At 33.5% G+C, this 27,046-nt stretch overlaps 1 protein-coding gene across 27 annotated transcripts in view; it reads left to right on the forward strand.

The window, feature by feature from the left end:
* Positions 1 to 485: 485 nt before the first annotated feature.
* Positions 486 to 27,046, forward strand: part of LOC143249567 (nuclear factor 1 X-type-like) — a 68,360-nt gene continuing 41,799 nt past the window's right edge. For 6 of the 27 annotated variants that reach the window (XM_076499637.1, XM_076499646.1, XM_076499648.1 and 3 more), the window contains exons 1-4: positions 11,289 to 11,622; positions 19,822 to 19,977; positions 25,141 to 25,332; positions 25,909 to 26,092. In XM_076499637.1, coding sequence (XP_076355752.1) covers positions 11,599 to 11,622; positions 19,822 to 19,977; positions 25,141 to 25,332; positions 25,909 to 26,092 — 556 coding nt within the window. In that variant the 5' untranslated portion in view covers positions 11,289 to 11,598. Of the gene's footprint in view, positions 708 to 3,870; positions 3,954 to 11,134; positions 11,717 to 19,231; positions 19,480 to 19,821; positions 19,978 to 24,098; positions 24,645 to 25,140; positions 25,333 to 25,908; positions 26,093 to 27,046 lie in introns of those variants that run through there. The other 21 variants (XM_076499642.1, XM_076499641.1, XM_076499650.1 and 18 more) reach the window with 16 other exon arrangements.

The raw sequence follows: 27,046 nt of genomic DNA on the forward strand, positions 1-27,046 counted from the left end.
GAGGAATCGAATCCTAGATTCTAGCGTTGTAAATCCGAAGATTCATCGCTGTCCCACCGGTGGACACGCAATGTGGCTCTGCTACATGTAAACGCTCATACCTCAGAATTTGTGTATTTGAGATTCAATATCAGAAACGTGTAAATATAGCATTTCATTTATTTTTTACAAGTTACTATGCGGGGGCATCTTGACTTTACGTAATTTTGATCACAAATTGTAAACCTATTGTTTTCTAATGCTTCGCCAGTATATTACATTTAAACTATAAATGGTAATTAAATTGTTATATTTTGTTCTTATAGAGCAACTTTGAGCGCATGGAATAAGAAAGGCACGTGCACAAGTTTTCATCTTTATGTTAGTGTCACACATACCACTTTTTCGTGATTAGTCGGTAGACACTGGCGCCAGGAATACTTTACTATTATTGGTCAAATCTTAGTTGACTGACAAACGCTCGAAATTACTGATAAGGACTGCTATAGCAGCAAAACACTATACTACGTTTCATCATATTACTGGTATTGCTACTAGGTTTGGCGACATTTGGATAATACTAATGGTTGGGGCTAGTCGACTGTGATTACGATCAATACTTGTGCTGTCGTCCTTTTGAGGATAGTATCTTATTATACCAGGGTGTTTTATTAGTTGATGTATATTATGCAGACCACCATAAAATTAAAATACCTAAAGCGGGCATGGTAAGTGATTTTAATTAGGCCTAGCAAGTTTACGTTTGCTAGTTAAGTTATTAATACTAGTATACTAATAGTAACATATATAGTTTATCATTTTCATGATTCATGCATGACGAAATCTGTATTGTGACCGCTTACAAGTTACATTGGTCCATTTTGTTGATGTACAGATAATGATATATATGTGTATCCAGAGTGATAAGCCTAATGTAGTTTGTTGTTCCTGTAAGTCTAAGATGTAACTGTAAAGTGTAAGGCTATCTATGGCCTAGGCCCATTACTTTAGTTTTTGTCATCTTTATAATTAGATTCTTTATCAGCATTAATTACCAAAGTTAACGGTAAACGTTTTACTTTACCATAATAGTAATAAATCGCCTACATGCGGTAAACACAGGCCTACCACGTATAAATATATTAAACTAAACATAATAAATACTTTAAATTATCTTACCGTAATATTAGTTAATAATGATAACGGGTAGTAGCCGTGTTGATCTGTAATTTGGATTTATGTATATTTCAAACCGTATCATAAATTTTAACTGAAAGTAGGCTAAATTAATTATCATACTGATTTATAGTATATGGCAGAAACTGATAACTTTGATGTAAAATTAGAAAGTTAAAAGCATGGAAAAAGAAAAGTCTAAAAACAAGTATTTTTCTGAGTGAAAAGTAAAACATTGCAGAAAATTTGCACCAAATATGCATAAAGAATTAGTTGATTGCAATTAATGCATTGACACCTAAGCCTAATATTTGTGATTTAAACTGTAACATATTTTATAGACATGTAGGAGCCTTTTGCTCTTTCAGCTTAAATGCTGTCCTTTCATACCCAATCTTGAGGAATTTAAGAAAAAAGGAAAAAATAAACTAGGCTTTTACTCTTCAAGAAACATCAATTTCCTCTAGTAAACTACTTTTTTCTCTTTGCTTGTTTTTGAATTTTACACAAAGCTACTTGAGGGCTATCTGCACTAGCTGTCCCTAATTTAGAAGTGTAAGACTAGAGGGAAGGCAGCTAATCATCATCACCCACTTCCAACTCTTGGGCTACTCTTTTACCAATGAATAGTGGGATTGGCCATCACATTATAATGCCCCCACAGCTGAAAAGGTGAGCATATTTGGTGCGACGGGGGTGCAAACCCGCGACCCTCAGATTACGAGTCATACGCCTTCACCCACCTGGCCATGCTGGGCTCTACTTTTGTCCATTACTGCCAAATGCAATTCAATTCACAGGTTAATCACCCTATTTTAGAAAAATAAAACTCTTAATTTAGCCTAGTCTGTTATTTTCACAAAGCTCAAACTTGTTCCTATTATCTTCAGAGTGTAGCACAGATAAAAAGAGAAAAGGCTTTATCATACTGATCTGTTAGATAGTCTTGTAAACTACAGTAAGATCACCTCTTACCCTCTTTCAGAGAAAATAAATTGTGAGATCTATAAGATAACCTGTTCATACCAGCATTCATTTTACTAGTTCTGAGCATTTTCCAGTAATTTGTTAAGGAGACCAAAACTGTACATACTATTGCAAGTGAAGCCTAATTAGCATTTGTACAGAAAAGTAGTTACTTCTTTTTTACCTTTTTTATTAGTATGTCCATAAGTACACAAATTCTGTCACCTTTATTATTAGCAACAGAGTAATGCTTTGATAGCTAAAATTCATTTCTTCAGTCACAAAATTCTACTGGTGCTTTATCTATTTGAAACTTGTGATCCAAAATCTATAATTAATGTTGGTTTTCTAAATCTCTGCCACTTATTGTGTCATGTTCTTCTATAACCTATATCTGATATCATTCAAATATTTATCAAGCCAGAAATTATAAGTTTCATGTCTTGGAAAGCATTATTAAGTTGTTAATCATGCCCTATTGCTATCATTAATGTAAGTAAGAAAAATCAAAGACCCAAGCACTGTCCCTTGGGATACTTTACTACTAACATGGGTTATTAGATCCAATTAATTACAATCTTTTATTTTTTTCATCCAAGCAGCTTACAATCAAAATGTTTATATTCTGCTTTCTGCTTACCTGAATAATCAAAGAAGTTATTAATGTATTAGTGGTCTTCAAACTTGTAATCATTTTGCAATTTAACTTAATATCTCGCCTCACAGAAATCTTGCATAAAAATTGTACTTGCCATTGTTTAAAAGCTAAAGATTGCTAAAATTATTGTTAGCATGCTGATGCATAATTAATTTGCAAAAGGTTAATATCCCATTTTTTGAGGTTGAAAAATTCTTATATGATGTCCCATATTTTTATTCATTGCAGTGCTGTAAAAAAGGACGTGTTAGTATTAGTCTCATAGTGGGGGACATTATGTGAACATTGCAGTGAAACAGTTAAATAGGCTTGTGTGTCAAAATTACACATGAAATGTAGGATAACCTACTTTCGAGTTTTTTCAAGTAGGGAACCAAATTGCTCTGGAACTACAAAGGGATTTATTTACTTTAAAAAAAAAAAGCTCATTTGTACTTTGTGTATTTCTTGTTATGATATTATAGTGAATAAACCATAGAGTGGGAGCTGTTACTAAACAATATTTGGACATGAGCAGTAACATATTTATTATAAAACCCAATTGAAATTAGTTTAAACATAATTAAGCTGTAAGAATTGACCTGTTATAAGTTTGTTGTATGCATAAATGTCTGTGTAGCTATACTTGTATATTATTGAAAGTAATGCATATTTTGAGAAAGTAAAACTAAATCACGTGTTATTGTATGTGATTTGCCTGCTGTCAACATTGGAAACCAGCACATTATGACTGGCATCTAGATTTCCTAAATAATAAAATGTGTTTAAATTTTTACTTGTGAATGGTTGTACAAAACAGCTTTAAAGAACTAAGTGGTCCACTGTTGTTTCCTATGTTGTGATATAATACCAGTGAACTTGTTGTCCCCCCCCCATTAAAATGAGAAACATATTTTTTTATTTATTCATTATATGAACTTAAAAGGTTTTATTCACACTACTTATTACACTTCATTCTCAATTCTAATAAGTGTTGTCAGGTCCATCAGCTGTTTTATTTAAAATCTAGATGCCTGCCCTGTTGCTAAATATTGAAAAATGCTGTTACCATGGTGGCTTCTTAGATATTGTACATGACACTTCTCACTCAGGTTATCAAAAAGATTGAAGTTGTCTTGCCAACATTTCCCAAGCTCTGACAGTGTGAGCAGAGCCAAGATGTTGCTACCTGTCGGTAATATTGGTATATTGTTATCAAATGTCCCGTGAAATGGTGTGAGTGTTTATGTGTGTTTGTCTTCATACCTGGAAGTCTAAAGTATGGCATGAACTAACATTACAAATATTAAACCAGACTATCGTAGCTTGCTTATTCTCTTTGCTGTAATGGTAAAACCTTGAAATGTCTGTGAATAGGATGTATGCTTTTTTTTGTGGATCATTTATATTTTTACAAATTAAACTTGGATGAATGTGTAAAATGAGTATTTCAGTTTTTGAGAATGAATATTTCTGTTGATTAATTGTTTTGGTACATTGTTGTGATTTTTGAAGGGTAAAAATAGTATCAGTTGTACGCTAAGTCGTGTAAGCAAAGGGAAAAAATGTGATGATAAAGACTTGTATCAGTATGCCATATAAACTTGTATTTCTGTATATGCTGTTAAAATGGAAGAAATGAAATTAACATTCAAGGATAGAATTGGTGTTTTTTACTGAATTAGTATTTCCAGATCTTTAAACTTTTAACTAGATTAAAATCAGTTGTGGATTACTATTACTAGAAGTGGAGAATATAGGATTGTTGATGAAACACTAAAGATGTTAAGATGTTACACCTTGTGTTTAGGTGTAATGAAAAAAGAAAAATATTTTTATTTTAGAAATAGAACGTTGTTGGTATTGGGTATGAAAGTTGTGTGTGTGCAATTTGAGGCCACTTCTTTACAAGAATGACAAACATACTGAAAATAGGTTCTAGAATTGTGATATGCAGGTATTTCATCTTTTAATAAACTGATGCACATAGTGTTATGAATATTGTTGTGTAGAGCAGTTTATTTGAAAGACAATAAATACAGTCGTATGTTATGATGACATCATGGTCACATTATATGATATGTGGGTATAAAAGCCATTGTCCGAAATTGTTCAAACAGTTTTAAAGTTGCCAAAATGTGTGCATTGTGTCTTGTTTTATTATTGAGGTAATAATTTGGGCCCATTTAATAGTACCACAGAATGATTTTTTGTTTTTGAAGCATACAAGAACTAGAGGTGTTTGACATTATTTTGAGCTAAGGCAATCTTTTTTATGGCTGATCTGTTTGAATGATGGACTGGACTAAATTAAGTTGGAAATACAAACTTGTATTTATTATGTAATAACTTTAAGCTCTGTAAGCTTAGATGTACACTTTTTTGTTGTTATAAACTTGTTAAATGATTTGCCTGATGGTGTGAGGCATGTTACTACTTTAAATTTGATTACTTAGTTGCTTTTGTTGTAGGTAAAAGGTAACTTTGAAAGACAGAATTTCCTTCTTTCAGTTTTATTTTTTCTGTGTTTTTACTTAATGATTTAGCACATCGAATAACATTTTTATGCATGGAAATCTGCCATCCACATTTAAAAACAATCATATGGATAAAGAATTATGAATGTAGAAATGTGTTAGTGTAATTATTTGCATTGGCTGTTTGAAGAAATACCCTTTGTGTTAACAGCTATCACTAATCTAATTTACATTCTGACACATGCATTTGTGGCCTTTTACTTTTTTTTTTCAATATTGTGTCTTCTAAAGGAAATTTTTCCTTACCTTTCAAGTAGTCAAGTGCTAATGGATTGCTTTAAAGGAGGTGATTAGTTCTTGTTTTAATTGTTTTTTTAAATGTCATGCTAATTACACTGCACAACAATTTTTTGAAACGTTTTGCTTCCTGAAAAGTTTTTGCTGATTGTGACAGATATCTGGTGGGTATGCACAAATATAGTTTTGGTTTTGCCTCATCACGTAGGCACTCTGAGAAATAGACAGTTAACTGTTTACCAGCAATAAGGTATTTAATTGCATTTATGTTTCTAATATGCTATTAAGTTCAACATACATAAAAGTGTTTTACTCCTGATTTTCGTTTGTATTCAATGTCTGGTGCATCACGTTGCAGTGTCCAACAGTAGTCAGCAAGCATTGACGGATTCCAGTTGCCCCGATATCATTTTTCCATTGTAGCAATGTCCTGGTGAAACTAAATATTTTGATGAAACTGTACGTGATGGGCAAATTTGGATATGATTTTCATGATCAGTAGCCAAAAATCTATAAGGAACACCCAACAATGTTCAAGAAGCAAAAACTTTGTTGTGCAGTGTTATTTTTCTAATCTTATTTTTGTAAAAGTAATTTTAAGTCTTGGGTTATTTGTAAATAATTAAATTTCACCACTTCAAAAAAGAACAACAAGAACTTTTAATATTTAAAATCCTGAGCTCACAACAGTGAAACTATTAATAATGGCAAAAAATGAATTTGTTTGGCATATGTCATTGACAGATTTTGAGAATTGTATATAAGAAAGAGGTCTCATTTCCAGTCAGTTCATTTGTAATTATGATGTTTTTGTGAAAATGGATAGTTATTCATCTTTTTAACTTGTTAACTTATAAGTTTACTAAAAGATAAATCTAACAATTAAGAAGACTATAATTATGATATATTCTTGCATTAATTGACCTAATTACAAGTGAAATGTTAATTTTGTTGTACAAACTGTTCTGTAGAGATTAGTTGTTTTTTTTTGTAACATTGCAGAGCATAGAATAAATGGAAATGCAGCTGCATTAAGAAAGTAATCATCTTAAATAAATTTAAGTGTTTATATGTTATAGCTAAAGAAGTCAACATTTTATTATAACAAAACAGATTGGAAGTTAAGTCACAACAGTAAAATATGAAACTTTAAATTTCCAATAGTGGTTAAAATTTTGATAATAGTATAGATTTTGTATTAAGAAAGCAGTGAATTTTCCTAATAATATGTATGGGTCTACAGATTTTTGTGAGAAATATTAGTGTAAATTGTAACAGTGCAAGTTGCTTTCATTTCTGTATTTCTAGTTAAGAATTGGTAAACTCCAAACTTTATTTTTTTCTTCTATGAGTTTCTATAAGAATAATTTTTGAGTTAAATGTTTTACTATCATTGTTGTATATGTAAACTCTGGTTTTAATGAATATTATATTCCTTTTTACATGTTGTAGAGTTAAGTGTTTGGCAAACGTGGTGTATGTAAGGTTTGATAGCTGTAACATATTTTACATGTTGTGAAGTCAGTGATGTAAACTGTTATGTATTGAGTGTTTGGTGAAATTGAAATTCTTATATTGTAACAAGTCGCAAAATTTTCTGTATGTGATAGTTATAGAATTAAGATTGTGGTGTTGGGTGATTTATGTACGTAAGGTTATGAATGTAAAATTTTTCTATAAATTAACACTTATTAGTGTCATTAGTGATTATTAGTATGTATTCAGAATCGATGTAAAGTGACAAAGTGGATGCGTATCATTATTATTATAGCGACATCTTAGGGTCAGGTTTAATATTACTTCAACTTGATACTTAGTGGAATGAGTAGTAGATTAAGATTTCCATATAAGTAAAAATATTGCTTCGGTTTGACACTTCTGTTGTGTCAGAGCAGCAACGTAACAGCAAGTTGTGCACTTCAGCATTTGGTACGTGCACTTTCTCAGAGAAGCAGCTGCATAAAGTAGTGGACGTCACGTCAGTGTTGTACATCTGCTGCGTCAGAGCAGCAGCTGCAGAAAGTAGTGGACGTCACGTCAGTGTTGTACATCTGCTGCGTCAGAGCAGCAGCTGCAGAAAGTAGTGGACGTCACGTCAGTGTTGTACATCTGCTGCGTCAGAGCAGCAGCTGCAGAAAGTAGTGGACGTCACGTCAGTGTTGTACATCGGCTGCGTCAGAGCAGCAGCTGCAGAAAGTAGTGGACGTCACGTCAGTGTTGTGCACCTGCTATGCCAGAGCAGCAGCTTAACAATTACGTATAAAAGTGAAAGTTGCATCAAGTTTTACTTGTAGTATCATATCAAAAGCATAACAGCAAGTAGTGTGTTATATTGGTATGCATAAGTATTATATCAAAGCAACTGCACAAGAGTAGTGAATTTGTATTGTTTTGATTCCTGTACCACCGGAAAACAATAGTTTATTACTAGTAAAACTTATCTTCCGTTTTTAGATTGATTGAAAAAGATTTCGGCAGTTATCACGTTAACTTTTGTTTTGAGGCGTGTTGTTGGCGTACATCTGTATATAATCGTAAGTCAAAGCGTGGGTAAGTTACGAAACAATACACATTGTCTCACAACTATACTTGTATATATAAAGCAAACATTGAAACAATATTTCAAGGGTGGTGTGCTTCACTTTTTGCGCATGTCTTTAATGGAATAATGACCCAGGAAACGTAGTAAAGAAATCCCCTCTGTGTCCATAATGAGTTGCTTAGAAAATACTACTAGTGAATGATTCTTGAGTTAGTTCGACTTGTAATCAGAGGGTGGCGGGTTCAAATCCCGGTCGCACCAAACATGCTCGCCCCTTTTAGCCGTGGGGACGTTATAATGTGACGGTCAATCCCACTATTCGTTGGTAAAAGAGTAGCCCAAAAGTTGGCAGTGGGTGGTGATGACTAGCTGCCTTCCCTCTAGTCTTACACTGCTAAATTAGGGACGGCTAGCGCAGATAGCCCTCGAGTAGCTTTGCGCGAAATTCAAAACAAACATACTCTTGAGTTAATCGGACTAACTTCACTGAAGTTTTTGATATGTGATTTTTAGGATTACTAGTAGTGAAAAAAAAAATCTAAAGCTCAAGACGTTACTTCGCAGAACAAAATTTAACCTGTGTAGTATCAGAATAATTTGATCGTCACTAATTACCTTTTAAGTATTTCGCTAAATGTAAATTTTCCATGATACGAGAAAAATCTCGCACGTAATCGTTCCATTCTCTGATCGTATTGGAAAGTCCTTATGTGGTCAAACCACCTGATTCCTGTTGCAGTCGTTCAAGCATACTCAGGGCTGATCCATTGTTGCTACAAGTTTCCATATTTCATCTGCACATTTTATTTTCAGAACATTGTTCCGTTTTGTTTTACTTTCGTGAGTTGAAGCAAAACTTCAACTATGTCGGTCTTTAGAACACCGTTTGTACACTTTTTTTTTTTTTACTAAGGTAATATAAGAACTTTGTGAATTGTCATATGCAAAATTGATTAACAGTATGTGACACTTTCCAGAAATAATTTTTTGGCTATATGTGATGTTCCTGGATGACCAGTTTTGTGAATTTTCGAAATGTTAGTGGCGGTCTTGTGTTTAGAGAGGTTATTAGTTGATTTCACGTCCCTTTGTAGTCATCATCTTCCCTTGTCGGTTGGCCCGGCATGGCCTAGCGCGTAAGGCGTGCGACTCGTAATCCGAGGGTCGCGGGTTCGCGCCCGCGTCGCGCTAAACATGCTCGCCCTCCCAGCCGTGGGGGTGTATAATGTGACGGTCAATCCCACTATTCGTTGGTAAAAGAGTAGCCCAAGAGTTGGCGGTGGGTGGTGATGACTAGCTGCCTTCCCTCTAGTCTTACACTGCTAAATTAGGGACGGCTAGCACAGATAGCCCTCGAGTAGCTTTGTGCGAAATTCCCAAACAAACCAAACCAAAACCCTTGTCGGTACTGTTTACCGGCTTATTGATAGTCTATTTATGAAATTGATGCATTGCATGTTTGTGCCAACACTGTACAGAAGCTCTTCTTAGAATAAGATGTGAAATAAAAATCAGTCGTAAGTTTATTTGTGGCTTCATATTTTACAAAATGGTTGGGCATTGCTGTAAACAAAATCTGCGAGAGCTAGCATTTTATTTTTCATTTGCGGCGACTCGTCATGTTATTATATGAAAATTCGTTGTTACATGGGTCAAACACCATGCAATGTAAATAACTAACATGATCTGTATTTGTCATTAAGACTCCTTCCTCTTGGCGAAGGTTTTATTCATAGTTACAGTAAATTTACAATTAGCATGATATTCTTTAAATAAAGTCACCTTTATAATTTTAGATGTTTATTACATGTATTGTAAAGTTGACCAACATAAACATTAAATGTAGGGTTGACCTAAGTTATTAAATATTGAGGTACCTTCTTCGACTGAGTAACATCGGATCAACTTTTGATGCAGGCGCAATGTAAAGATAATTCGTAAGGCTGTTAACGGGAGAATTAACCTATACAGTAATGTCAAACGGTTGTGAAACTTGCAATATCGTATCGTATTTCGTTTCTGGTTTGTGCACAATAATTAGCAGTACTTAACATTGTACAACTTAATTCTTACAATAGCAATAGGAGATTATTTCGTTTAGTACAGTAGCACGAAGGTCGTTAACAATTAATAAGAGGTGAAATTTATACTTTGATCGTATAAGTCGGCAGTTTAAAAAATTGTAGTAAACTCGGAGAGCCTTTACACAGAATTGCAAGTCCGCTGAGATGGTGTTTTTGTTTGTTATTTGAGATAAAGCATCTAACTTGGAAAAGAAATGGGTCATAGTCTTATATTAAACTTGTCTTGCCCCAGTTAAAGAATTGTAAGTGTCTCTCTTGTCTTACGCTGGTTTAAGAATAACACATTTATAATACAAATAAAGTAAAAAAACCCAAAAACATTGCTACTTCTTTAAGTGATAATTACTTAATTATAAACAAAATAATTTGTTTTAAAAATTTGAATCGATTTATGTGACGTTAAGTTATTCACGGTAAAGTTAGTCATTTAGGGTAAACGTTTTCGTGAACAACATAGTCTGGTATATTTGCATGATCGTTTGAGTGAATGCTTAAACTAATCGCTTATTGGCTGCTTAGATAGTTTCATTGAATTATTGGTTGCTAATGTTAACGATGGATCATCTCTTTTATAACAACTGGTATTTTAAATTGAAATAGTGTTCAATTTGGTATCTTAAACGTATATTCTAAACAGTATAGTTTAAACATCACAATGTCAGAAGTAAAGTTTCGGTTTGAGTTATAGTGTGTACAAGTTATACGTTGTTAACATCTACATGTTAGTTTAAGCTTTGTGAACTTTCGACTCGTAAGAATGCATAAATAATTTTCGGCTATTTACAATCAATTACAAATGGTATTATGACATTGGTTCGTTTAGTGCATGCGCCATAATTCTCTGAAATTTATAAATATAGCAAACCTTTAACAGTATATATAAACGTGTTAGATGGACTTTCCACTATCCGCTGAGTTAATTACGTTTTTCGAGCATTACACTTCTACTCATTTGTTTCCGTATTTTGTCCCCTAGACGGCGCTGAAAGAATCGCTGAGTGCTTTCGATTCTCATGGTAACCTGCGGGGCCATCGTAAACAGTAACGATCACCTTCTAGGACTGTATGCCTCTGGTAAGTTAAGGCTTTTTAAATACACTTACTGTTTCACACCAGACGTTCAGAAATATTCCCTTCTGGCTTGAGAAACTAAGTAGAAAAATAACACTTTGTGGAGTTGTCAACCATTTTTTTTTATGTTTAATTTACAACTGTTCAGAAAGTTAAATTAGAAACTAGAACTAAGCTGCGTGGGGGAAGGAGATGTGCGCGTGTATGGGTGTGAAGAGGAGCGAGAGCACACACACACTGAAGATTGTGCGTATTTCTCGAGAGAGTAAACGTTTTATTTTGGGAATGTTGCCAGTGTAACAGTGTATTCCGTCTTATGTATGCCAGTACCTGGTCCACTGTGAGCATCCGAAGATCTTGAGAAAGGGGATGATTGACGCAAAATTCTGGGGAGTAAGTACATTATTTCAGTGAATTCATGGATTAAGTGCGTGTTGAGGAAGAAATAAACTTTTAATATTTCCGAAGTATATGCCAGTGTACACACGTATGTATAGAAACTCTAAAACTTTTTAATACCCTAACGCTTTAGTATGTATAGATAATCGCTAGAGTAAATTTATAAACATAATCCAAAGATTACCCATAGATGCCAAACCGATATATTTATAATACGTTTTAAGAACTGTTGGATATGCATTTAAGATGCCCTCTTTCATGTGTTAGAAAATAATTAGGAATATGTCGCATATCATATTTTTTTTTACTTTAAACAAGTTTAATTTATGCAGTTCGTTTAAGCTAATGTTACGAAACAGTTGTATTCTTATCAGATTTCTATTGTTACGTAATCGAATAGTTTATAAAAATGTGTTGTTATTACAGCAAAGAAATATTTTTTACAAGCCTTTTGATAAAAATACACTGTTTCATGCTAGTTTTATACACACCTTTAGTGTAATTTGACTGGGTAATAAGTATTTTAATTTATGTACGGCGGCTATTAAGAGAGTAATTACTATATCTTTGCGAGGTGACAAAAGTGGGCCTATTTAATGTTTATAGAAGTTTTTTTTAGGAATGCAGTTGCTTCCACATGCCTGCTGTTGAACGAGGGGGAAGATCTTTATATGTATTGCTTTTTTCTTGTTTTTTGTCAGGACCACAAGACTGTTGTTAAGCTGTAAAAGTAGCCTTGTGAATATTTTATAAAAATAGATTTATTACATGTGCTGTTTTTCTACGCGTTCATAAAGTAACAAAAGTTGGTTATAAGTTTTTTACACGCATCTGTTGTTTGGTGTGTAATTTATCGTAAGTTTGTTACATAACTAAAAGAGACAAATGAATGTTTTATACAAGCCCGTTATAGGTATCTCAGTTAGGATTATAAACGCTGTATTTACAAGTGTTAGATTTGTGTCAGCATTGCAAATATCATCTTGGCTGAAATGTGTTTAAAAGCTCGTAGAAAAGAAAGTAAACTTGTTATGGTGTTATTCCTTTTTTAAGTCGGTGAAGATGATTATAATGAATTATATACTTTTATAAAGCACTAACGATATGCCTATTGTATTTTTAACACTACATTATTTATTCGGCCCTTTGGAATTTTGTAGAAGAAACGTGTATAATAGTGTACAACTGCGCTGTGTCCTCCGTATTTATTTCTACGACGCGTTTCGCTCAATACAGAGCTCATAAAGCTAGCTAGGATACAACAGCTACGGCTGTCGTCTGGACATTTTTATTTAAGCCGTTTCATACAATACAGTTGTTTTGTCGGCAATTGTTAGGGTGGACATATGGTTGAAATATTATTATACACTTCTTGAAAAAAGGAAGGGAATGAAAAGGAACGTAATATTAAAAAAAAATATAATAGGTCTAACAGCAATATCTCATTACAACTGGATTAAATAACTATTCTTTTGCACAAGCTTGTTTAATGCTTGAATAGTTTAACTTTGTCATAGCGAGTAAGATTACTAAATAAAAACTGGTGTTTTTCGCTCGTTCGATTGGAAAGTCGGACTCACGATTAAAAAGTTATTTTACGCAATAATAGTAATATATATTGGATAATAGGTTTTTTTATTTATATTTAAAAGTGTGTCTGAACATAGCGTTTGGACATCAGCATGCTGTGATGGTCCATGCAATAACTATCATATAAATAACGTAAACATTTTCTGGTATTTTCCGATTTAATTGTGTAAAATTAAAAAAAAAATAGTAATTAAGTGTTCATTTATATGTATATTTAAACTAGGTAAAGTAAAATATTTAGACTAAGTAATTTATCTACTCAAATTTAAATGTTTAGTTTAAATAAGTTACACTGAATTGTTTATGTACCGTATAATTAAACGTTATACTTAACTGTTTCCATATTACCGTGTAGCTTAAGTACGTTAGATTGAAATGTCTTTGTATTATTGTATAGTTAAAAATATTAGACACCAGTGTTTCGGTATTACTTTATAGATTACATACGTCAGACTCGAGTAATTCGATACAAATGTGTACCTTAACACGTTAGATTCGAATGTATTCGTATTATTGAATAGTCTAAATACATTACGCTGAAACATCCTTATATTACTGTGTAGTTAAATGTTACTCAGGTGTTGTGGTACTTTATAGTTTAAGTATGTTTGACTCAACTGTACCAGAACTATTTTTTTAAACACGTTAGAATGAAGTGTTTCCGTATTGCTTAAACACGTTAGACATGTGTTCTCCCGTACTGCTATATAGTTAAATATGTTAAGACTCGGGTTTGTTTTGTTTTGAATTTCGCGCAAAGATACACGAAGGCTTTCTGGGCTAGTCGTCCCTAATTTAGAAGGAAGGCAACTAGTTATCACAACCCACCGCCAACTTTTGGGCTATTCTTTTACCAATGAATAGTGGGATTGACTGAAACATATATAACGTCCCGACGGCTGAAAGGGCGAGCATGTTTGGTGTGACGGAGATTCGAACTCGCGACCCTCTGATTACGAGTCGAATGCCTTTACTATCTGGCTGTGCCGGGCCTGAGATTCGGGTGTTTCTGTATTTTTTATGGGTTGAATACATTACACCTATGTGTTCCCATATTGTCATGGATTGTATTTTAAGAACGTCATATTCAGTTGTCTTGTCATATTGACTTGAGTATGTGAATCCTATGGTTTGAGTCGAGTATCATCGTAGCAGCTAAATACGTTAGTTAAGTGCTCTGCTTTATTTTATGTACATCAGTGCTTAATAGTAGAGACCGACAAGAATTCCACATTATTTATTCGCCGAAAAACAGTCCTATCGAATTCCTAAGCGAAAACGGACCATTCAAAATATTGGTTACGATATATTATGCGCATATATATCTGATTACTTCAAATGTAAGACTGAATGTTCCCTCATTACGACAGTTTTAAAACTGAAACACTAAGTATTTATAGACTATATTTTAATTACATAAGGTACCAGTGTATTCGTAGTATGTGTACATGTATACAGAAAGACACACTTAAAAAGATGATTGTATAGGAAGATCTTGCTGTCATGATGGAAAGTGTCATAGTATTATTTGAAACCAAAGCTGAATAAACAGCTTAACATCACTGTATCTCAACTCTGATAAACTTACCACGCCTTTAGATGGACAAATTCGTCGAACAATCAAATATTAATATGCAAAACAAATACTATAGGTAACTGTACAAATATCTCGTTGTCAACGTGTGCTAGCATTGCTTATTGAATCTTATATTCAGGCTCACAACTAGACTAACTTTTGTTTAAATAAAATTATGAAAGCCACGCGTACACGTCTACTGATTTTGCTCCGTAAAGTTAAATAATGAAAAAGAAAGTCGCAGCATTGTCTTCACAATAATTTAAAATGGCTACATTTTTGGAATCATACTATAATGAAACTTGCTTATATGATACTGGAAACACTTTTTTATTACGCGATGTGCAACCTCTAACTTCGCGAAATTTTTATCCTGTGTGCATGTAATTTGCAATAGGGGCCACGACTTTCCCGTTTTGTCTCCGTTTCCTGTCACGGAGAACTTTATTTTTCTCCATTCTCAGGGTGCAGACATGATGTTATGAACACATCACATGGATCTAATGCACTGGCGCCATCTGTATAAATATAAGAATACTGTCTGTTGTATGTCCATGTAAATACTTCGCAGGGTGTGGATGGATCTTCACCAAAATTAGAACGGAAATTCATTAAGTCCGTGACTTATGAGTGTTTTTGTGGTTGTTTTAACCACTTCTTCGCCCCTGTTGATGGATCTTCGCCGAATTTGGCATAAAGGTTTATTGGGTCCATCAGAGATGCATGCAAATTTACGGTTTTGCTACTTCTATGGGCGTTTTTTTTTTTAACTACGTATAAAGAAAAACAAGTTTTCATATTACAAGACAAACCTTTTCTTAATCATGAATTTACATAACTTCCGTCCAGGATACGGGTACCCCAGCTAATCTTGTTAAAATGAGAAATAATATATATTGAAGAGGTTATAGCAAAAGTATTAATATTATTATACATCAGCAATATAGACCTGCTGCTAATTTTAAAGAGTGCAACAGTGTCTAAACTGTAAGCTTGAGTGGTGATACTGAAATCCGGGGTATGATTTTTGCGCAGTTTATATAACGTGGATAATATTTTGTATAGCCTCTCGCATAACAATAAGCACTTTAAAAATCGTATTGTTGAAGTGGGGTATGAAAAATTGTTACTCTAATGGAAGGGATAATTGTATGGGCTGGTATAGTCATTTAGAAAGATGGTATTTGAGATATTTATTTCAATAATATATAAAATCCACTGAGAACTAACATTTGACGTTCCTTCACATTGCGCAAGCTAAGTTGGTTTAACGCAATCAACATAACAACGGGTGGAATAAACTCTGATAAAAGGGCTTATTTGGAGTAATGTACTTATAGAAAGATGAGATTTGTGGAGTATATATATATATAAAGCTTAACATGTAAATATTACTGGTTCTTCTCCCTTTTTCACCACGTGTTTTGCAGATTAGTCTAATTACTCGTTACACTTCTTATCTGTGTATAATTAAACAAGTAGACTAAAAATCTACAGCTTCACGCGTACAGGGTAGACGTGTGAAACAGAAGATGTATGCATACAAATTAGAAACGGTAGAACTAGTAAGAGATGAAGTTGCAGAAAACTAACTTACACGGTGGTGAGAATGGCAACGTGTCTCAGAATTCACGTATACAAACTAGAAACAGTAGAACTAGTAAGAGATGAAGTTGCAGAAAACCAGCCTACATTGTGGTGAGAATGGCAACGTCTCTCAGACTTTATTTACTAACGTCGCATGTGATCTCATGTTTGAATATTTGTTCTTCTTTTGGTAGTAGTGAAGAATAATCGATGCTTGGATATAATATTGCGATTTTTTTTTGTTTGGAATCTGGAAGGTTTTATGGATATTTTGTCATTTCCATCGTGCTGTCTTGTAGTCAAAATTACTGAAATGTTCAGTATAATTAAATGCCTTTATAAGTAGTGAAATTATCTAAGTTTGTTATTTAAGATTTTGTGAATTAACAGTTTCACTTAGTGTTAAAATACAATAGTAAATACTTTATACTTTGAAATTTTAGCGCATTTATCTTCATTACAAGTACTAGTATTTCATAAGTTCATCCTAGACAAAACCCCTGTATGTTTCTCTTCCCCCTTCTTTTTCACTTCAAGTACACATTGTCGAATCCGTAGTCACACGTTTAAACATCGTGGTTTCAAGTATTTCAAAGCATTACTATTGTGTTTGGAATATCTCTGATACCCTAGCATGGCTGTTTAAGCAAAATGCTTAATTTATTGTGTCACAGAAACTTCGAGCATGTTGTTATGAATTTGTGAACGCGAGACTGGTAGTGACATTTGTTAAGATGCTGTAAATAATTCATCTAGAACACTGAGGGTGCTACTGACAACCAGCCGCCTGACTTGAGTGGCTGTGTTTAACTTAATTCTCAGCATCCTTGATAAAGTGTAATTAACTCTATAATAAGCTTCGGTAAGTTACTTTCTGTTTTCACATATAGGTATACGGTTATGCTATTTTGTTGTTGGTCATGTTTGGAGAACGTTTATATATGTGATAAATATTTAATTCAAATTTATGTACGCTACTCTTTATATCATAAATCCCAAACTGTATATATCTATATATTCTGTTTTTGAGTACTAACACCTTTTATTTAATGTTACCATAAATATTGCCTGCTCCGATAAATTGTACCGCACTTGATGACCAAGTTAATAGCCTGATCACTAAGTATTATTCTGTTCTGACCCAATAATAACTTTTACCTTAAATGTGTGTGTGTGTCAGTAGTATCTATTATTCTAAGGGTTCGTGCTTACGTCCTTTTGCCTCAAAAACGCCATTATTGACAAGTTTGTTGTCTTCAACCCTAGTCTGTCAGTTTAAAATTAGGGACGGCTATGCGCTAAATGTATTCTGACTTCATAAATAGTGTGTACAATGAGTATCAATAATTACTTCATTTCTAAAATAAATTCTGATTTGTAAATAAATAACTGTTAATAATTACAGTTTACTTGCTTACACACAATGATACTCTTCCGTAAAAGGAATGTTCAATTAACGATGACTTTTCCTTCCCGTATCTTATTTCATCGATAACTTTTTTTTCTTTTTTGTCATTTGAGCGTAATATAGGAGCTCTAGCAATAAAATAAAAATACAGTAAAATAAATAATGTTCCAAAGAAACTTGATGGTATGGTTTGCTGCGTGTTTATCAGCGCTAACAGACCTCAAGGCTGCCTTTGACAGAAGACGCAGTGTTGTGGTTTCACGTCTTTGATCTACGATAGCCGAAAAAAAAAAAGTATTTTATAATAGGTAAACGTTGAGTCGCATTATTCCGATGTTATTTTGCTGACCATGAAAAACTTCCTGTAATAGTTTAACCGTTTAGAAATAGTTTCTGATCACAATTATACATGTACATAGTAAAATCATATTACCAGTTATTACCACTTGCTTTGTACTACCGGTTCAGCAAGAACTGAGAATTAGGTCACTCAAATCAAGGCTAGCAACTTATTTACATATGCTAGACTTTCATTAGTAACCAAGGCCAGACTATACCACCTAGAAACAATTGCGTTTTACGTTGTGCACATATTACTGTTGATAAAATCAGTACAAAATAAACAAATTTTAAATTTCTTTACTCGCAGCATTCGTATATTTTCCAAAAAAAGTTGTGGTAGTCGATAAAAACATTATCTAGAAATATTATAATAAACCTAAATAACAGTATTGAAAATTTAATTGATAGACAGACCAAAGGGATAAAACAGCAACAAAAAACACATCTCATCTACAGTTTTATGTGTCAGTTATTTTAATTAGATTAACAAGTCAAAAGGACTAATGATATGCGATTTTTCTTGACAGTGTATTGTTTTGTGCTTACTTTTTAACGAGCGGTATTCAGTGTCCCTCAGTGGTACAGCGGTGTATTTACGGACTTCAACGCTAAAATCAGAGTTAGATCCACGCGGTGCTCACAGCAGATAGCCCACTGTGGCTCTTTTCTTAAACAAACAAAAAAATTCAGCGAACGGAAATCAGAGCATGCATGTACACAGCATCTTTCTGTAGTGTATGAGTTGTGTGTAAATGCATTTTTATTATAGATGTACGCGCCAACAAAACACGATCGTGCCAGTGGCTCAGCAGTTTGTAGGCTTACAACGCTAAAATTGAGGTTTCTGTACATGTAGTGGTAGTCCGTTGTGGTGTAACCGCGCGCTTAACAACCTCCAACCAATTAGCAAAACTGTAATACACACACAATTGGTTCCACTGGTTGAAGGATGAAATGGCATTCCCATACCGTCGTCCATTGATTGCATAGAAGCATGCTCTCAGAACGGCTGGAATGGATATTAATACTTTTATTGATAAAGAGAGAACAACGTTTCGACCTTCTTAAGTCATCTTCAGGTTGAGAAGATCTTAACAACAATCAACCAGTTAGCGAAACTGTAACACGCGCACAATTGGGTCCACTGGTTAAAATCTTAACCTGAAGATGACCTAGGAAGGTCGAAACGTTGTTCTCTCCTTATCAATAAAAGTGTTAATATCCATGCCAGCCGTTTCGAGATACATTTTTATTTCAAGTGGGTTTCTCGCCATCAAGAAACATGCTCTTTTAAAGGAGAGTCCACATGTTGTAGTTGACGTAGTTTGTTACAAATGTTAATTTTAAGGTCTGTTGTATATTTTGATGAACACAAAATAAGTAGCTTAAATAACTTTGTGCTTAATGATTTTTTTTTTTTTGCTATGTAGAATGAATTTCCCTTCATTGTAAAGTTATTTTTTTGGTTTTTCAAAAAAGAAAAACGTTTTATTTTGTAATGTTGCTTCTATAGTAGTGTAAATTTTTCATTGTAATTATTCTATATGTTAAGTATTATATTACTTGCTATCCGTGAAGATTAGCACTGGTTATTAAAGATGTTTGTTGAGTGTACCATAAACCACGTTTGTTACTAACGTCTTTCGAGGGTAACGTGGTTTACTTATATAGTTCGCCATATGTTTTTCAGGATGAATTTCATCCATTTATTGAGGCTCTCCTGCCTCACGTCAAGGCTTTCTCGTACACCTGGTTCAACTTGCAGGCAGCTAAGAGAAAATATTACAAAAAACATGAGAAGCGGATGACTCTGGAAGAGGAGAGAAGGTGTAAGGAGGAATTACAGGTAAAGACCGTTTCATTTTAATATGAAGATACACGTGTACAGAATCACTTGTAGCTGTTGGTAATATTTTAAACTGAAAGCGCACAGTTGTTATTATGTGTTTCAGTTCTCTATATCTTATTAACCACTACAAGTTCAAACTATTAGAAACTTGCACTGTTTTCTTCAGTGGAAGGTAGGCCTTGAGACTGATTAACATTTCTTTGGAAAAATAGCCCTGTCATTTTAACTTCTTTAAAAAATGTGAACCTTGTACAGGTAGAAAGGTAGATGTGTATGTTAATAAATAGCATTTAAAAGAAATTGTTGATTGAGATTGGACATAACACTAGCGATTTGGAAGTTAATAAATAAATGTAAGAAAAAGTCATTTGTTTAATTCAGATGTTAATGAAAAGACATAAAATTGAAACGTAATGGAATCTATCTATGTAACAGTAGATCAGAAGGTAATTACTATTCATTTATATTTTGCAGTTACAATGAATATAGTACTGAGCTGAGATTTAGGAAGCTTGTGCTTAAATGTCTACATTATAAAAATAATTAAACGTTTTTGCTTGTGATGTAGTTTATGTTTGAGCAGTGTACGTTCTTTTGTCCCTATGCTGGTGTTGCTATGCTGAAATAACTTAAGATGCGTAGAAGATATGTAGACACAGTGTAGGAAACTTTGCTGGGGAGGTGGAAGCTTAGGGCTTCAAAAGTTCTGTGTGTTGAAATGGTTAATATTACAGAAACGAAAACTGGAAACAGCGTAGGAAATTATGCAGAAGCTGAAGGTTAGAGCCATGGAATATGTATATTAAAAAACGATAAGGTGTGAAACTCGAAAATAAGACTTTTCAAAAATGTTGCAAATGAAGATGTTTGTTATTTTTTCAACAGTTTTCCCATATTATCTTCCCCTTTAAGACAGAACACTTAATTCCAGTTCTATCACACATTATCATCGAACTGAACACTTTGCCATCACGGCAAACCAGGTAGAGAGGGGCTTCTTGTTTTTTATTATTCATTCAGGATCACGCAAAAAAACCGTTCTTAATGTCGTTTTGTAGTTTTGTATGAACTAGACGGGCGTGGGCCTATTTAATAATCTTTGCGTTCACTCTAGTTTTACAAGGTTTCCTTGTGGCTTACAAGCATGTTTAAACTGTAGATAAAATCGTTATGACTATAATAATAGATGCTACACATTACAGGTTCCTTTTATGTAATGCCAATAACGTTCATTTGTTAAAGAATGAGAAAGCTTTAGAACTAAACGAAGCTAATAGAATTATTTGAAACATAGCCTGTAGTTGTAGTATGTGGAATCAGTCGAACGACCACAACCACCACCACTACGCGTAAGAGTAATAAAAAAGCTTTATCTCTACACGCAAGAACAAAGAGACTCAATATTCTTGAAGTTACTCGGGGCAGGCAGAATATTCGAGCGTATAGTAACCATTATCAGCTGCATGAAACTAGCTTCTATAGACGAGTGTTATTTACGTTTTTCTTGGACTAAATAAGCAAGTCGAAGTGGGTAGCTGACGTGTGTGCATTATATATAATAAAAATATATTATGTACAACGATTATTTGTATTTTATCCTGACGCTACTTTGACTATAGGAAAACGTGTGTATCCACCAGTTTACCAAATCTGTAAACGTTTCAACTAACCCATTGAATTAGTCCCTATCGTATATCATGTTGTATAGGCGTAGGTGATATGAAAAGTAACAGTAATATCGTTAAATCTGTTAAATAACGGTGATTGTTATTTTGGCTTTAGTTCTTGAATGTTTACTGATATTGTATTAGTTCATGATTTATTAAAATATTGTGAGTTGCACACATTTATTTATTGCACAAACGGAATTGAAAATCCAAGTTTGCCTTTATCGCATTGTTGTTGTACGTTTTGTTAACAGAGGAATGTACTGTAGCATGCTTACAGAGACTCGTCTGAAAGTAGTTGTTAAACCATACTTTTCACTGTTTCCCGAGTCTCTTTCTCTTATGGATTTTCACTGCTGTCTTTCATTGCTAAGGGCTCGGTATGGCCAGGTGGTTAGGGCGCTCGACTCGTAATCTTAGGGTCGTGGGTTCGAATCATCTTCACACTAAACTTCATCCATTCGACCGTAGGGCTATTATAATGTGACAGTCAATCTATTATCCGCTGGTAAAAGAGTAGCCCAAGAGTTGGTGGTCGGTGGTGATGATTAGCTACCTTCCCTCTAGTGTTACGCTGCTAAGTTAGGGACGGCTAACGCAGATAGCCCTGGTATAGCTTTGCCCGAATTTCAAAATCATACAAATACTCCTAAGGTAGGAATGTTTCGATACGGTTTACATCACATCGTAAGAGTCCTTAACGTTTGTTAATAAAATCGTAAAACCGTTCTCTCCGGGTTTCAGTGTATGATAAAGTTACTTCAGTTGTGAATTCGTGATCGCCAGGAACATTGGAATTTTTGTGGGCAAATTTATCAGTAAAATCTAATTATGTTAGTCGTTTTGAATGCCCAAGTGAGTTAAACATTTTGCAGGTGTGGACATTTCTACTTTTAATAAATGTAAAATTTACATTAAACATAGTTTTGGTGTAAACATACAATACTTAAGTCCAATTAAATAAGACCATCCACGCACCTTTCAGTGCTACTAACTTAATATACACTTTGGAGGAATGATAGGTGCGAAGCTATCTCATTTTATGTGTTTCATGTTGTCATTGTGAAACGATTGTTCTTTCAATATTTGTATTAATAATTTATTTTAATTTTCAAAATGCATTTATTTCAGTACACTTTTGCTACCTGTATTGATTTTTATTTAATGTAGTAAATTTTGCTGAACGTAGCGACAATACCTGGTATGATAAATTAGATCTGACAGTTGTGGTGACGTCGAACTAGTGCAACTGCCCATTTCTGTAATACTGTAGAGTGAAAACTGAGACCTGGCGGGATTCGAACTTGCAACCTCATTTATTGAATGCCGTGTGTAGTGGTTCTAATTCGGTGTTGATTGTATTCCGTCTTTCTTTATTATTGAACATTGTTTCACGTAGTAGACATTCCTGTACTATCGTCATATCGATTTAGTTGTTTGTAATTAAATTTTTTTTGCAGTATAAGCATATTCTATGTTCACTTCATACAGTTTTTAAAATATTGTATTGATTAGAAACATAAATTTAATTTATAAATTTACCTTAATGTTTGACAAACAAATATAGTTGTTTCTTTAACCGTGAAAGGCCGGGACATTTTTTTTCATCGGGGATGCGTCGCGTTGAAACAAGACTTGTTCCAATGTGCGTAAGTTTTAGACGGAGTTGCGTAAAACTGTTTTAATACAGACCGTGACCGCACGAGCTGTGTAATCGAAACGCGTTCATGACTATACCCAGACCATGTATGTTACTTTTAACTTACACGTACAGATAGCGTAGGCTGCAAGCTCGTCACTCCTCAGGCATAGTTGACGGGGAAAAAGACGGACGACTTATTTTTTGACTTCATGAAGCGTAATATAAACTATAGTTATCAAAGTCATTACGTCATGTGCCGCGGGGAAGGAGCACGGTTGAGAGTTGTGAAACTAGGCCAAACATTAGCAATCAGTGTTGTAGGGAACTGTGACTATAAAGATAGAAATCTCAAAGTAGGGGAATGGGGGGAAGGAAAAAAGAGCCATTTATGTGCTGATTTTCTGAAAGTAAGAGTTATCCTCGCGTGGCCGAAGTGGTGGGGTGTGATATGGACGTGTACTTTCACTTTCTGACATATTCAGTAGATCCTCTTGTTTAAGGCAGGATGCATACATCATTCTTATTAATGCAGATATCAATGAACGTGTGTGTGTGTGTATGTGGAGTATGATAAAGTACAATTAAAGATGGCTAAAATATATAATATATATGTAAATTCGTAAAGTCTGTTGAAGAAACGTGGAATAGAAATAACAGATGTTGCTATAATTTAAATACTCTAAAATCTAGATATCTTACAGTTCTGTAAATGAATACAAGTTACAGAGGTTGCCCGTACTGTTGTGTACATACTCAGTATAGGCTGAATAGAAAGCTGGAGTTTATGATATAAAATTTTATTAGCAGTTGATGTACTGAATATCAAGGCTGATGTATTTGCTTAAATATACATAACTTGTTTTCATATGCATTAAATAATTGCGTGTTCTGTCATGGTGATTTCAAATGAACACATTTTAGAACGGAATCATTATGAAATTGTAATACACACATGCGCGCACACACACACTCTCTCTCCTGGAGATTGTTCTTCTGGATATATTTTTTCTAAATGGAAGCTCACAGTATAACTTTTGGTAACAGGATTTACAACCACTGATGTTTTCTAACTGTAAAATAATTTAGTTTTTAGGACAGGGCTTGATTCTGTGGTGTTGTACAGAATTTCAGAGCTGGTGATCCATATCTGAATCCATGTGAAACCACAAAATATTCTCCACACCTTAAGCTGTGTGTACATTTAAGAGTGACAATTCCCTTAGCTCAGATAATGGGTGATAGGTTGCTTCTGGTTATCTACCTTCTCCCTCTGGTTAGTAGTTAAAAATTAGAGATTGTTACAGATGACCTTAGTAGCTTTGCTATGAAATATAAACACCGTGGCAATGCAAATTGTAAGTATTTAAGCTACTAGACTTGCAGAAATTTTTGTCTTGACTGAAAGACTTGCAAAAATTCGAAGTGCGATTTACTGAATAAATGTTTTTTCTATTAATTAAATTATTCTCCTTATGCCTTAGTGGTAGGAATTAATTAATCATTTTTAACCAGATTTGTCTTTGAAATTTCAAAATAATCAAAGAATATAAAGTTGTTTGCTTTGCACTTTTGGAAATTGTTAAATATCGTTTCAGTATTGAAGTTGAAATGAAGACACAATGTTTGTGTAGATTTTAAATTCATTGGACTTTTTCTGCAGTCTAACAAATGGAAAATTAATAGACGAAATCATTTTGAAAAGTTTTACAAGTTTATTTTTTCTTTTAATTGATAAATTAGAATGGAACAATGTGAATTCATGTTAAGGATATATTTATTTTTAAACTGTTATGTTGAGAGTGTTTGAAATAGAAACTAAGGAATTTTTGTTGGGATTTTACTTTGTTCCAGTGTGAAAGTTTAGAAGTGAAGCAGAGATGGGCATCACGTTTGTTGGGCAAACTCAGGAAAGACATAGCTCAGGATTGCAGGGAAGACTTTGTTCTAGGCATAACTGGGAAGAAACGAGCAACGTGTGTCTTGAGCAATCCAGACCAGAAGGGAAAGATGAGGAGGATAGACTGTTTAAGACAGGCAGACAAGGTAAATAGAATAACCACATTGAATTTAAGATAGAAAATAATATTGTTTCTTATGTACTAATATTTAGCAATAATTTAATGTGTATATGTGTTCATTCAGCTAGTGTGAAATTCAGTTATGAACTTAAAATTATGTACGAGTCTTTAAAATAAGGAGATTTATAGTTTTTGGAAGTAGTATTTAATTAGGACTTAGCATATGTTTCTGGAGATTCTGATTATTCAAGACTTGGTTCTAGTTTATAGTTCTGGAAATGCTGACTACTCAAGCTTAGATTTAGTTCACAGTTTTAAGTGTTAATTTTTCAAAGTGTAATTTTAGCTCGTAGTTACTGATAGTGCTGATTGGTTAGATTTAACATACAGTTTTGACATGTAGGGATCTAGGAATAACTGGTAGCTCTTAAAGTTTATATCTCTGATTAGTACAAATGTACAGGGTGTTTGGAAAGTCACTGTGCACTTGTATATTTATTAACAGACAAAACTGCACAGTGACTTTCCAAACACCTTGTAGAAGAAGAATGCTAATGTAGAAGAAGCAACATGTAATATTAATACCCCTTGGTGTTTGAAGGTTTGGCGATTGGATCTTGTAATGGTGATCCTTTTCAAAGCCATTCCCTTAGAAAGCACTGATGGTGAAAGGTTAGAAAAATCTGCAGAGTGCCTCCACCCAAGTTTATGTGTTAACCCCTTCCACATCAATGTTTCCGTCCGTGAGCTTGACCTCTACTTGGCCAACTTCATATTTAGCCACGGTGAGTTAAAATTGTTGATATGCTACATTATTAAATGTTTAGCAGATTTGATACTTTGTTAATAAAAACCTTTTACACAGTATAAACTTCAGAGTAACTTATTTGTTTACAATTTATTAATTGTAAAACTGATAAATGGTACTTCTTGAAAAGAAGCTTTACTCACTTCCCTGGATATAAAGTATGTTTAAAAGTAACTAATTTGTTGACTTCATATTTCCATAATTCTGTTTCAACATACCATATGTTTAAAAAGTTGATTTATAAAATTATATGCTTATGGTTGTTTTGTTAATAGTAGCTCTTGTACAGTTATTTGTAAAACTGTTATCTAGAAAAAATTCTGTTTTATGTTTATCTTTACTGAGTTATTAATACAACAAATGTTGTAACTATAATACGGTTAGTGAATGTAAAATTTGAAAGTAAGTAATATTTGTTTAACTCCACTTAATTAGACATAAACAGAAACAACACTGTAACAATCACTTGTATAATCAAGCTTTAATCTAAATAAAACTTCTGATATTAATTTAACTGTATCTACAAATAATATTTTAAATGTTACAATTTTCTTATATTAACCTAGCACAAAACTCCACTTTACTTAAACATTAAAGATAGTTCTTTAACATCATTATAGCTAATTATAATAAATTATTTTGGTATAGTAATAGAAGATTATTGGGTTATAGGAATGTCTTTCCCATCTTTCATTGTCATGTACTGATAACCATTGTTAACTTCATTGTGATATAAAGTGTTAATATTTTTTTCTACATAGTGACACATTATGTATAAAATCTGGAATTTGACATCATTACTTTATTGACATGTTATGGTTAAAAGAGAGCATTATTTTGGTGGGTGTTGAAATGTTTATACTTAATAATGGTACATTCTGTGTAAAACTGATTGGTAGTACCATTAAAGTCAAATAGTATAAAGATGTCT

Source organism: Tachypleus tridentatus, chromosome 4 (assembly GCF_004210375.1).
Source record: "Tachypleus tridentatus isolate NWPU-2018 chromosome 4, ASM421037v1, whole genome shotgun sequence".
In the NCBI taxonomy this organism is placed as follows: Eukaryota; Metazoa; Arthropoda; class Merostomata; order Xiphosura; family Limulidae; genus Tachypleus; species Tachypleus tridentatus.